This window comes from Phocoena phocoena, chromosome 13, assembly GCF_963924675.1.
Source record: "Phocoena phocoena chromosome 13, mPhoPho1.1, whole genome shotgun sequence".
NCBI lineage: Eukaryota > Metazoa > Chordata > Mammalia > Artiodactyla > Phocoenidae > Phocoena > Phocoena phocoena.
The window spans coordinates 13,532,065-13,546,219 of NC_089231.1; the positions used below are offsets into that span (position 1 = coordinate 13,532,065).

The following is a 14,155-nucleotide window of genomic DNA, read 5'->3' on the forward strand; positions in this document are numbered from 1 at the left end:
ACCTTCGATCAAGTCCAAGTCTGTTCCATTCACACTGACTTTTATGGGAGTAGTAAACTGGTACAGACTAAACTTTAAAAAGCTCTACTTATTTGCCAGTAACAGTAAGTGACAGCAGAGCCATCTTCGGGGCATGTGACTTGTGCAGTTGCACAGGGCCCGCCCCGTGCTTGTTTAATGTTCTGTTGTCATCATCTTGAAATTCTTACTAATTTTTGCACAAGGGGCTTCATATATTCACTTTTCACTGGGCTCTGGAAACTTTGTAGCAGATGGCAGACAGCTATAAGGAGTGCTGCTCTGTTTCCCCCTCCCCCCCTCACTGATGCTCTAATTTAATGCTACTCTTTTTGGAGGTAACATCTTATAAGTTGGACATGTTTCAATATTGCAGACACATTTGCCGATCTAATTTTCTCTATTGATAAAGAACTCAACGTTCAGTAAAACTCTGAGTTGCAGAGGCTACCCATCGGTGCTCCTAAAACGTGGACTCTATGATATGTTTCCCTGGTGTTCAAGCCACTTGCCACCTGCTATAAAACTTTCAACACCCACTTTCTGATAGAGAACTGAGGCTTGTCCCTTTGAGAAAAGGTCTGCTGACTGTATCAGTTATACCTGTCAGGCTTTGCCTCTGATCTCGTTTTGGTTTCTTTAAAGTGAAATGAGAACCAAGCCAGCTGCCGAGCAGTCTAAGTGCAGAATCCTTCCAGAGTTTTATTGCCTCAACCTTTCATCATCTCACCCTCTCAACTTCAACAGCAAAAAGATTTTAGCAGCTCATTCTCTGAATCTTCCTGAAGCACTTAATAGTTTCATAGAAATAATTCTCATGCTTATCAACTTCATTTTTTTCTTTTTTAACTAGTTAATGCAACAGTTAAGGTTTTAAATTACAACAGGATCAGCTCACACTCATAAGACTGGGCAGATCTATGGATTTTAGTAAGCGCGGCCATTCTCTGGGCGGGAGCAGAAGGTCCGGGGTGTCCTAGAGTGACCCATTAGTTGTGAGTAATCAGTGTGCTGTCTGTCGGCTTCCGTCAGGTCACTCTACAGAGGTTAGGGGGATGTGGGCTAATCTGTGGTTAAGTGAAGCTAGATTAAGATTAAGCTAGATCACTATTATAATACTAATAGTGATGGAACACCTCAAATCCAGAATTTACTGCGTGCTCCCTCTGTGCCAGGCTGGCTGCATTACAAACGCCAGCTCGCAGTTCCTCCGCATGTGAGCATTCCAGGCTTCTTTTTCCCCCTCTACTGACTGACATGGCTTCAGGGATGAAAACTGTCCAGCCTTCTTTCTCCAGCCTCATCACAATACAGACTCACCTGCAAGTAATCTACTAACATCCATGGCATCCTAGTCTCACCTGTCTCAACTTCAATAGCGAAGAGGTTTCAGCAGCTTAGCGTGGTGTTTCACGCTCTGAAGAGCATGACTGGTGACTAAAAGGGTGGTGGTTTCAGTGGCTGCCCGAGTACAGGAGGGACAGAAATGGGGTTGGGATAGAGGAGAGCGCAGGACCCTGAAAGCTCTGGTCCTGCCCTGGCTCGGCCTCCACTAGCTGTGGAGTTGGGACAAACTACCTAACAACTCGGTCTCCTCTTTATGAAATGAGCATCAATTTTCAAGCCCAGCTAGCCTGGCAGCGTGCAGCCGCCCAGAGCAGGCATATGATAAATGAATGAATAAATGAACGTGTGAATAGCCAGCAGGATGGCATAGGGTCAAACGAGACAGTGGATTTGAAAATGCTTGGGAAATAGCACAGAATTTCTCACAGGTGCAATGCTGGCATTATTACTCCCAGAATGTAATGTTTGTGCTCATGGAACTCCCCAGGAAACGAGATTCGGGAAATGTACTGAGCGGTCATGTTATCTTTCCATCCCTGTCTTGTTGAAGGACTTCAAAATACCTTGAAGACTGAAAGGGCACTTACCTCTAGCAATCTAACCAACTTTTATTTTCTTTGCTGAAATAATACATCATTCTGACAGTCTCTGGTTTGAACACTCATCTATGTAATTCTACACAAATCCCCCACCATCTCATTTCTCATCGTGCAAGTCAGCAGCTAGTTGAATGTAGCACTAGAGTAGGTCAAGGTTTTGAATGAGTTGGTAATATCCTTACCCTGCATTACGCCTCAGTCCTGAACTGTCTTTGTTTACAAACAATCGTTCCTTGAAATCAGCTTTCTGCCTTTCAGAGGGTTTTACACGGTTGTGTGAACGGACCTGAGAGGCCAAGGCCCTGGGATGGCAAGTCAAAAGGATCCCACATCAGCAAGGTGGGTGCTGCGGGCCCCCTCATCAGCATGGTTGCCGGGGTTTCCACAGTTGGTACATGCCCGGAAGGGGTAGCCCTCTCCACTGAGAGCCAAGGAAACCCCAGGACGTTCTGATGTCAGGGGAGACCTTCTCCCTTGCTGGTGGCTGGCTAAGGGGGGAATGTGGAAAGGGAGGGATGGGGTGCATCAGGCTTGTCCAAGATGCCTTAAGAAGGCTCAAGGCTTTCATAGGTCCCATTAGTCCACAGACCTCTGGGAATACGAGCAAAGCCAGGCCTGTCACTTCCCTCTTCCCTACTCTCCGGAGCTGGCTTTCCGCCAGCTTTCCCCAGCAAGCTGCCTCTGGCATTTATTTTAGTTTTATTTTACTTTCAAAAAAAGATGGGGTTGGAGGCATGTGGAAGAAAGAGCTTTCCTCCCAAAAGAACCGGTGACAGTGAAAACAGTAACTTCCTGAGACAACTGGCAGAAGAAAGGGGACTCAGAGGTCAAAGTAGCCATCACCTGCACAGACACTAGCGCCCCTTCCTATAGAATCGTCTGGGCCTGGCCTGGCCACTGCCCTGCGCTCAGCCTGAGGAGCCAATGATCCCAGCCCGAGTTTGCCCTTATTCTACAGCACACTGAGGATTCTCCAGTGCATGGTAAACAAATGAAATCAGTAACATTGGCACTGATTTATGGGGAGACAGTGCCATGGTTGAAGGCACAGGCTTCAGAATCAGAGAGCTGAGTCATGGTTTCATCGCTGACTCGCTGTGTGGTCCTGGGCGAGGAACTTGCCCATAGGATTCCTGTGAGGAAGTGGGAAGGTAATACCTACACGAAGCACTTAGCCAGCACCTGCTAACTAATACCTATGATGTCATTGATAAAAATGCAACCTTCAGGATGTCAGAACAGGCTTAATGTGTCTCTGAACACAAGGGGATTGATAATGTGTCTTAATGTGTCTCTGAACACAAGGGGATTTACTTCTATGTGAAGGCTACCCAAAAGGATGATTTGAGAATTAGCATGACATGAGGGTTTTTATTAAATTAGAAAATCTGAAGAGTTTCTAACATTTAAAATGGGTTGGTTGGCTTAGCATTAATATTTAATATGACTTAGCTAGAAGAATTTTCAGGTCACTTGAGAGAGTTAAAAATAGCATTTTAAGTCAACAGAAACAATGAATAAATGAAGTATCTCATCATGACCAGAAAGATGTTTATAGTTTGCTAAGTCTCTGCTTTGCATAGCAGGCCCCGTGGAATCCCTATTTCTCCGGCAGAGAGAACAAAATTCCTTTTAAGAACTCAAACCTTGACACAATTTACATTTTTTAAGCAAGGTAACGCATACTTGTCTTCTCAAAGGCTTATTATGTTGTTTAAAATGTATAACGTATGAATATTAAATCACAAGAACTATAGCAAATAATATCACCCAATTGTCATGTAGATTTTCTTCCAAGGAAAAGAACTAAAAATATATACAAATCCACTCAAATTACCCAGGCTATATTGGGTTCTTTTGGAATTTTTTAAAAACTTATTTTATATTTAACCCATATGCTTCTCATGTGATTTTCCTTTTTATGGAAATGCAAGATCTGTTTCAGGCATTTGGAAGAAACTGGGTCTATGATGATATGGGAAGGGAAACAGTATTTAATAGTTCCATTCTGAATCATGCTTGAAAATTACTTAGAATGGCTGACAAATGAAACCCTTCCAAAATTAGAAGAGAAGGAAGGGAAGTAGGGCTAAACTAAAAGATATAGTGAACAAATTTTTCTTATATTTTGAAATAATGCATTGACCTTTAGCATCAATGAATGCTGAGTTTTATTACCAAATAACTGAATTTAAAAATATTTTTAACTTACAGAATCTGTGAGCTAATACCTGCCCTTATGATACTTAGCTAAAAGTCAAACACAAGTTAGTGGATGGCATTGCAACAGGACAGAGAAGACAGTTAGAAACAGAGGACTGTCCTTTGCTCAGGGGGTGGGGAGGAACAGGAAGAAAACTGAGGTAAGAGAATGTTTATCTGTCTTTCAGGATGGAAGTGGATGGTCAAGAATAGTCATTTCAGGACGGGGTGGGGCCCAGGGATGGGAGACTAAGGGTGGGAGTCAGGCATGTACCCTAATCTTCCAGTGCCCTTGGCTCCCAGGCATTAGCCTAGGTACGTCTATGCCACTTGGATGGACCAGGGCATCCTTTTTTCTGCCATCTCTGCCTCCTCTGCCCAGGACACCTAAGTCTGCCCAGGACAGCTAGCGGCCATCCTTCCATCCCCTGCCTGGTCCCCTGCTCCCCTGAACAGACCGAAGAGGTAGGAGGCTGAGAGTGAGTTAGGGAACAAACAGGAAGCTATGGGCTCTTATTCCTTTAGTTATTCATGACTGGATGGATGGAGGAATGAATGAATGAATGAATGAATGAGCTTATGAACATTTATTCATTTATACTGTGAGTAAGCTGCCATGGGAGAGACTAGAAAGATCGGGAGTGGTGAAGGTCACGGCAATTCCTACCAACTAACTGTTCGTGGCTGCCTGAAGATGGCTGTTGCTAAAGGTATGAGTGTGCTGGGCTCGGTGAGAAAGATGCCAAGACGAATTACGAGGGGCTGCCGAGGGCATGGAAGGGGAGAGTGGCCACCCAGGCAGCCAGCGTGCATCCCTGGTTTAGGAAGCAGCATTTGAGCTGGGACTTGAAGGTCAGGAGGAGCTGGGTGCTCTGGAAAAGGGGACCGTGCGGGGACAGGGTGGCCACACTTGGGGAGGCCTTTTACAGTGCAGAAGCCGGAAAGTGAGAGATTCCCACCAAAAATGGCTGAGGCTGGTGTTGGCCAAACTTAGGTGGGTGAGCAGGTGAAGAGGCTGCAGTTTAGGGGGGCTGGCCATGGAGGGCATTGCTTTCTCAAATTATTGATTCTTTTTGTGTTGTCCATTCCCTAGCACCAATCCCTACTTGTTTTCCAAGCTTTTCCAAGTCTCCGTGTCTCAGTGGACCCTCAATAAAGATTTGATAGAGAATCATGTAGCTGGTGCTCATGAAGAATCGTTGTGGGCCCTGGGAACAAACACCTCTCTCCAGTTCAGAAGTGTCTGAACCAATTAAGTGATCTCAGGAGCCAGAAGCAAGTCACAGGCCAACTAGTGATCCATTAATCATAAGAAGCTGTTTCTTCACATGACATCATTTTCTAGACACAGAATTCTCCAAACTCCAGGTGAAAGGGCTTATAACCAAGGTAACCACCGTCATGTCATCAGGATAATTTAAGATGTAAATCAAGACATGGTTACGCAAAACAAAACCACAAGTATGTTTTCCCCTTTCATTGGTTTTTGCTGATAACCCTCCTTGTGCTTTAAGAGCTGTGACACTGCTAACACCGACTTAGCGTCGGGTATTATTTTTGAAAGATAGGCTTGTGGAGCTGTTTGAAGAACAATCATCCTCTTCAAAAGGAAGCTGGGTGCAAAGGAGATACTTTTCCCTACTTAGGTGGTGCCCAACCCTGTCATTTCTGCAGAAACCACTTGATTTGGCTGTAAGTTTTTTTCTTCTTAAATACTCACATATAAAATTCCAAAAGCCAATAAAAAGGTCACCTCCCTCAAGTCCTGAGAGCACAGTGGCTTTCAGGAGATCATGTAGAATTAACCCCACCCAAGCTCCATCCTCTTTCACACATTTTATAGAAGATAAACTATGACCCAAAAAAAAAGCAATAATGAGAAAGTGCTATTTTGACCAGGAATCAGAAGGCCTGTTTATGTAGAAGTAATTATGGAGAGACCTGCACAGCCTCAAAAATCAGTCTGGCTGCTACTTCTCCTCAGGCGAACATGAATTTGGCCCACTTGCTGGCAACTGTCTACGGGTGTTTTACATGGCTGAGCACCAGATTAAGACAGAAAAAGCAGTGTCAACTTTTTGCAAATTAATACCACTTAGTTGATGACACGCTTTTTTTTTTTTTTTTTTTTTCTTCTTCTTTCCATGCCTAAATGTTTAGTGCTGGAGAAAAGAAAGATAAAAAAAGCAGAGATGGGCACTGCTTTAACTCCTTATAGGAGAGCTCGGATCCGCCTTTTTGGTTTCATGACACAATGAAAAAATTGATCTCCTTCACTTTGGCCAGTGCTGTTCTTCCAAGAACTGCTGCTGCTTTTCACACAGCAGCAAACATCACCTTCCTGATGTTAGCAACTGAAAAACAGGTCTGTCCCCTGGCAGCATCAAGAGACGTGGCAGCTGCCAAACTGAGGTTCCGCCTCCCTCCTCCCCACACCCCCAAATACTCGTGTTCTCTCTGTGTGTGCAACCAGTGGGAAGAAAATTAACCCGTAGAAAAGAAAGAGAACAATACAAACGAACCACAGAGCCAAACTTTTAGACACGGAAATTACTTAAAATCTTTGAAAAAATAAGTTGAGGTCTTCTGGAGGAAAAACACATCAGTTCTTTGAAAAATATCCCCAAGCCCACCTCCTCCTTTCAGTTGGACTGAGAACTGATAGAGAATTTACACCTCAGTGAATCTGTGTAGTTGCGGCAAAACCACAGACCTTGGAGAACAGATTCAAATTCACTGTTCTACCCAATAAGCCAGGAGCTACCATCAGCATGGGGCAAAACAGTCTCTATTTAGGGCCCGACTGAGCTACCTCATGGTTATAAAATAATTCAAAGACCAGCTGCTAGACCCGGTGGCGGTCTAAATAAAGAGGCAGGAAAGAAAAAGAAAAAGCATCCCAGGATGAAGGTGGTCCATGAACGGGCTTTGTGGTTTTAGAGTTTGGGAGGATTCTGTGAAGCCCCTTAAATAGTACATATGCATATATTCATTTTTCTGGAGAGAGGGTCTATAGCTTTCAGAAAATTCTCAGAGATCCCTGACCACCCCCTTCCCATAATACAGCAAATAATCCCCGGAACCAGAGGAAGCCCTCACCATCAGCAGAAAAGTTCCCTGTAACTACATAATAAAACAGAGGATGTTCTACCTTCGCAGAAAAAAGTTATAATATTACAACTGGTGGGCTATTCACGCTCAAGCAGTGGTGCAGCAATAAATCTCTATAATGATTTTAAATTGTAAAACCATCCTCCTGGTTCCATAAATATATCCTATGCAGTGTTTATAAAAGGGGCTTCTCATAAAAAGCATCAAAGGACAGCCACTGCCTCATTAATCTGGCCCAGAATCAACAAGCTACACTCAATAAATATTAATTAATCAATGATTAACTAAACAATTTTGTTTGTTGTCCTGAAATTTATAAGAGCTTTTTTAGGGCGAAATTTGAGGCCTAGGTCACTTTAAAGAAAAAACCCAAACCCGGAAATCTGAGGGAACGCCTTGCCTTCAGCCAGTCCTGTGGTCAATGTTGGCATTGTCTTCAGGGGTCAATGCGGGGATTTGAGGTCTAATCCCATTGTGAGAAACCTGAATGCAAAAGGGCATGGGGCACATATAAACCAAGAGAGAGCCCCAGGGGTACAATCCACAAACCCAACATGTGGACTGACTCAAAACCCAGCCTGTAAAGAGGCTTATCAGGAGGAAATGCTCGAGCTGAACTTTTCCCACATTAGCGTCCCTCTTTCCTGAACAGCACGTGACGCTTGTCCCCAGATACTGCACAGAGACCAGGCCTTTTTGCTCAGAAGGGAGAAACCAGCAGAGTCACTTACCTGATGCAGGTGGCTGCTCACTGGAAGGGCCTCCAGAGCCAGGACCTCCCCTTGTGGAGCTGGGAAGCCGTGCATCAGCCCCATCCATGGGCTGGCCTCCCGCCTCTGCCCCTTCAGCTGCTTCGGGAGGAAGGCCCATGCCATAGGCGCTCTGGGGCAAGGGTCCACTTTGGGGGCAACCCATCAGGGGTTCCCGGTCCTCCCCAGCAGGGCTCCTGCAGCCGGCACAGCCATCTGCAGAGTTGGAGCTGGCTGCCCAGTGGGGCCAACTGCCACCCTCCACTTCTCTTTGCAAGTACTTTTCGGAGGACATAGGAATCCAGTCAGTCCTGCACAGAGGCTCAGCGAAGTGGCAGCTTTCGGAATCCACCAAGCTCTCTGTCCCAGTGAAGCACTGGCTTAGACTGTCATTCTCTCCCACCTCCAGGGGTTCAGGGAAAGGCGGTGTGGATGTGCTTCCAGGCTGAGTGAAGAATAATATAGAGTCTGGGGTCCGGGGGGGCCTGTCCACGTATTCGTCTTCTGTGGGAATCTGCCTGAAGGGGTCCCCCTCAATCTCGCTGACCAGGGTGAGCATCCCGGCATCTTCTCCCGGCACACAGGGACCGCCACCTGCACACGCACCTCCACTGTCAGGACAGCACATATCTTCAGAAAACATCTTCTGTTCCAGAGTCAGCAGTAAGACACCCTCACAGATTTCACGCTGACTAGGGGCTTCCACACGAGTGCCGCTAAGATTGCTGCCTGAGGACTCCTGCTGATTTAAATTCAGAAGGCAGAGCATTAATCCAGCGATGTTAGAACATGGGTCTGCTAAACGTGGCTGAAAATGGTGCTTATCGTAATTATTTCCACCATAACAAGTACAGATGGAATACTCACTATGTCGCTTTATTTGGGTTATTTAAGATTAGGGGGTGGGGAGAAGCCTCAGATAGAGTACAACCAGAATCAGATGAATCTAACTGCATTTCCAATGGGATAGCATGTTTACACTGAAGCAAGGGGGAGAGCTGACCCAAATAACTTTAGAACACAGTATTTTGTCTATACCCTCAATCTAAATTTTTAAAAAACCCTGTAAACAAATATTGAACTCTGGTTAGTAGCTTTGCTTTTTGCTGTGGTATGGCTTAGGGATTCTGAAACTACTCTCTGTGTATTCTGGAACTGAGTAAATATACTGAGAATAATCGGAGCTGGGTTTCTTACTGTTGGAGAAGGGAAGATTCAAATACAGCTAAAGAAAGACTACAATAAATCCTGTAGTGTTGGGACCAGAATTGGAGAAATCAGTATGAGCTCAAGGTTTACAATTTGTATGTCTTTAGGGACTTCCCTGGTGGCACAGTGGTTAAGAATCCACCTGCCAATGCAGTGGACACAGGTTTAAGCCCTGGTCCGGGAAGATCCCACATGCCACAGAGCAACTAAGCCCGTGCGCCACAACTACTGAGGTCGCAAGCCACAACTACTGACGGCCACGTGCCTAGAGCCCGTGCTCCGCAACAAGAGAAGCCACCACAATGAGAAGCCCGAGCACCGCAACGAAGAGTAGCCCCCGCTCGCCGCAACTAGAGAAAGCTTGCGTGCAGCAACAAAGACCCAAAACAGACAAAAATAAATAAATAAATTTTTAAAAATGTATATATCTTTATACTTAAGAACCTAGACCTAAAGGATATAGTGGGATAATTAATGAAATTTTAAGATCAAATGTAAATTATTGATATATAATAGTATTGTACCATTACTAAATCTTTTGATTTTGATAAAGGTACTATGGATATATAAGAGAATGTCCTTGTTCTTAAGAAATTCACATGAGTATTTAAGGGTAGAGGAACATGATGTCTGCCACACACTCTAAAATGGTTCAAGAGGGCTTCCCTGGTAGCACAGTGGTTAAGAATCCACCTGCCAATGCAGGGGACACAGGTTTGAGCCCTGGTCTGGGAAGATCCCACATGCCAGGAAGCAAGTAAGTCCATGCGCCACAGCTACTGAGACTGTGCTCTAGAGCCCATGAGCCACAGCTACTGAAGCCCGCACGCCTAGAGCCCGTGCTCCGCAACAAGAGAATCCACTGCGGTGAGAAGGCTGCACACCGCAGTGAAGAGTAGCCCCCGCTAGCCACAACTAGAGAAAGCCGCGCGCAGCAACGAAGACCCAACGCAGCCAAAAAATAAATTAATTAAATAAATAAACTTTAGGGCTTCCCTGGTGGCACAGTGGTTGAGAGTCCGCCTGCCGATGCAGGGGACACAGGTTCGTGCCCCGGTCCGGGAAGATCCCACATGCCGTGGAGCGGCTGGGCCCGTGATCCATGGCCGCTGAGCCTGCGCGTCCGGAGCCTGTGCTCCGCAATGGGAGAGGCCACAACAGTGAGAGGCCCGCGTACCACAAAAAAAAAATAAATAAATAAATAAACTTTAAAAAAATGGTTCAAGAGAAAAAATATACATATGCATACACAAACGTACAGATAGCAAATAATAAAGCAATGTGAAAATATAAACAATCGGTGGATCTGAGTATAGGGCAGGTGGAAGTTTTTTGTACTATCTCACTGCTTTCCTACAATTCTGAAGTTATACCAAAATTAAAAGCCACCAAAATAACTACAGAGTACAGGAATGTGACTGCTCTTCCCTCCTAGGAATCTGTCCTAGGCAATAGAGATTGGCATTAAAATAATAATATAAATAATACATGGGCAGAGAGATGACAGAAATGGAATGAAATACAAAGAAAACAGCATTTAGGATGAGCACTGACTTGGGCTTTGGGTTACTCTGTGGGGATCAATCCTGGGATTTGAGGTTCCATCCTCTCAACGAAGTACCCATTCACAATTTGACTCAATATTTGACTAATAATAGTTATATCAGCCAATTTTTTTTTTTTTTTTTGGCCTCGTGCACTCGGCTTTGTGGGATCTTAGTTCCCCGACCAGGGATGGAACCCGGGCCCTGACAGTGAAAGCGCCGAGTCCTAACCACTGGACCATCAGGGAATTCCCCCAAATTGTTAACAGTACTTAAAGGAGGCACTTAAGACTTTTAAATTTACCTTATTTCCACTTAGGCGGCCGCAAGCTTCATTGACCCAGTGCCACAAATTAGCTAGAAAAACAAAGTAAGGATAAGCGCTTCACATTATTATTTCCTATTTCTAATTCAGCATTATTGACCACTATGTCAGATCAATATTGTCTTTAAACAAAATCGTCTGCAAATCTGAGAGTGAAACATTTAAAAGAAAATCAACCAATTTAAAGACTATGAAGGCATCTTCCTCCTCCTATCAAAAACAGAACTTTTTGATCTACGTAAAGCCAAATCTGATGCCCTAATGTTCCACTGAATACCTTCAGGCACATCTGAGGGCTGTCAGAGCTGCTGTTTTGACTACAGACATTCTCATGCCCTTAGCAATTTTTCTTTGACTATTAGGGACGCTGTTAGGTATTGTAGGGGAACAAAGGTGACGTGGGTCTAGGGGACTTAGCACAAATATATGTGTGATAAAAGTCAAGTGCATGCCAGAATGCTCTGTCAGGCCCCACTGAATTCCAGCGGGCCCCGAATCCTTTTCCCCCACACCCTGCTGCTTCTCAGAAGAAAGAAGAATATGTTCTGTGGCATGTACAAAGTATATCTTCCTTAACTTTTTAAAACAGAACTGATGAAACTTAAAAGGTCAAATCTATGAATTAAAAAAATCTATGAATGTATAGAATACAAAGATAAAATTTTATCCCACATCCACTGAATATCTGATGGTGAATTCACTATAAAGACTAAAGCTAAGAGGTTGTCCATTTTCCACTGGAAGATAATGACGTCATCATAATAGGTAATGATGCCTCTTATGTGACCTTGCCTGGTCTATTTAACCTCTCTGAGCCTCAGTTTCCACATCATAAAACGGGGGAAATAATATCGCCTCCCTCTCAGTGCTGCTGTGGAGACTTAGGACACGTAAAATATGTAGAGCAGTGTTGGCACATGATAAATATTTAATATGTCAGTTACAACTATCATCATCATTACTATTCGTGCTTATTTTCTATCACTTTAAAATTATATAATAATAAAGATACTCCAAAAAAAGGAAAGTTGCAGCTCTTTCCTTTTAGGGATCAGGAGTAGACAATTACAGATGATACTAAAAATAACATTTGTACACAGAGGTGGTAACTGCTCCTAACTACTGTGATAATCTCTCTCCTGGTTGATTGCAAAAGCCCTCCTTACTGGTGGGTCTGCATCCACTCTTTCTGTACCCCCCAAATTTGTTTTAATTACTAAAATAGCCAAATACGAAAACCACAGGGTTGTTCTGCCTCCCTCTGCTCAGGATGGGAGCACATTTCTTAGCAGTTTCATGTCACACTGGTTCTGACTTTCTGTTCCAGCTGCGCTAACCTTCCAATCCCCCCAACTTGCTCTGCTTCCTCCAATCATGCAATTCTCTTTGCATGGAATGCTTTTGATTCTCCTTAGCTCCCCTTGGGCTAGTTCATTGCAACTTGTATTTCAGATCTCAGGTCCCCTGACTCCGCCCTGGGAGGCCCTGGCTGACCCTGAGGCTGGACAGGCAACTCTGTCACCCCTGGAGCTCTTGCACCTCCCTTTCCACACTCAGCCTCATTCTATGGGCCAATCCTTGCCTTGCTCACAGAGAAGCTTCTTCCATGAGGGCACTGGCTCTGTTTGTGTTGCTCAAGGTTTTGAGACCCCAGTGTCTGTCCAGTCCCTGGTAGCCAAAAAACGTGTTGAATGAAGGGATGAAAAGAAAGCTGACAGTCACACATCCCGACCTAGTGATGGGCGGGCCCATTGCCTTTGCCATTGGTAAGATATGGCCAAAAGAGATTATCACAGAGAAAAAAACTAAAGAATAAAACACTGGGGGTCTGTTTATCTCCTGAAAACATGGCTATATGAGTGAGCAATCCATCAGCATCTCTGAACATGCATTATTCAAATCCCCAGTTCTGATGCTGGGGAGGTGAAGTTGCATTAAATGACAATATTCAATAATGACAGACTTTTTAAAAAGTTAATTCCAACTTTTCCTCTTCAAATACTCTCTGCTTAACACTGGCATCGTCAGTCACCATCTTCCCTCTTTAACCTTTTGATTGCCCAGTGTTACATTAGACAATGGAATGTTAATGGAAATAGTAAGATACGCAGGATTTCATGAAGTCTATGGATGTGACTGTGAGAGAACTGATGGAATCACAGCAAAGCAAAGGTGGACAAAACAAGTGAGCAACTGAAAATGGGAAAGGATGGTGAGACCACAGGTGCTTCAAAAGACAATGATGTGCACTAGGTTTAGGAAACGTAGCGAAGCCTTGGACAGTTTCTTAAAAATTACCCTTTGTAGCTTTGTAGTATAAAAGTCAAACAGGATGTGATGTTAAAAGACACTATCAAACCATTTTTTTTTGTGGAAAAACTATTCCCAATAAACAAGACAACACTTGATTACTCATTCTAAGAATGATCACCTGCATTTTACTGAATATAAGACCACTTATTTCCAGAATTTTAAATTCACCTATCAGGGTAACACCCCAGTCAAAACTTTCCATCTGTCATTTACCTGAACATTTTGTCTCTGTTTTAATTAAGTAATTAATTAAATTTAAGTAATTAAAAATGTGTGTTCTAGGATAAATGCAACCTCTGTATATCTGACAGTATATAATCTATACAACAGTCATTGGTTTCCTGCACCTAGAATATTTTTGTTTGCATACACATAAACAGGCACAATGGATTTTTGTTCATTTGTTTGTTTTGCCAGAGAACAATGAATTAGGTATAAAGCGTGTGTCACCTTAGTTTAAACAGATCACCAGAGGCAGTCGGAGGGCAATATACGCCTCTTCAAAGCATACACCTAGAAATGTATCTATTGGCTTTAAGATTCATTTTCAAAACCCACCATAGACACAATACCTGTTAGTGCTTTCCCTTTTTTCCTATAGTAAACACCAAAGATGACAGCAGCAACTAATGCCACAGATATGAAGAGAAGCAGAATAATTAAACTGGGCAAGTAAATCTGGGGTTCTGTGTTGGAAGAAAATGAGAAAAATAGCATTAAAGATGGTTTATTTTTACT

At 43.8% G+C, this 14,155-nt stretch overlaps 1 protein-coding gene across 1 annotated transcript in view; it reads right to left on the bottom strand.

Moving 5' to 3' along the window:
- Positions 1–14,155, bottom strand: part of TNFRSF11A (TNF receptor superfamily member 11a) — a 33,374-nt gene that overhangs the window by 4,581 nt on the left and 14,638 nt on the right. Inside the window, exons 7-9 of the mRNA XM_065889415.1 lie at positions 13,990–14,103; positions 11,084–11,136; positions 8,009–8,765 (exon numbers count right to left, since the gene is read on the bottom strand). Coding sequence (XP_065745487.1) covers positions 8,009–8,765; positions 11,084–11,136; positions 13,990–14,103 — 924 coding nt within the window. The remainder of the gene's footprint in view (positions 1–8,008; positions 8,766–11,083; positions 11,137–13,989; positions 14,104–14,155) is intronic.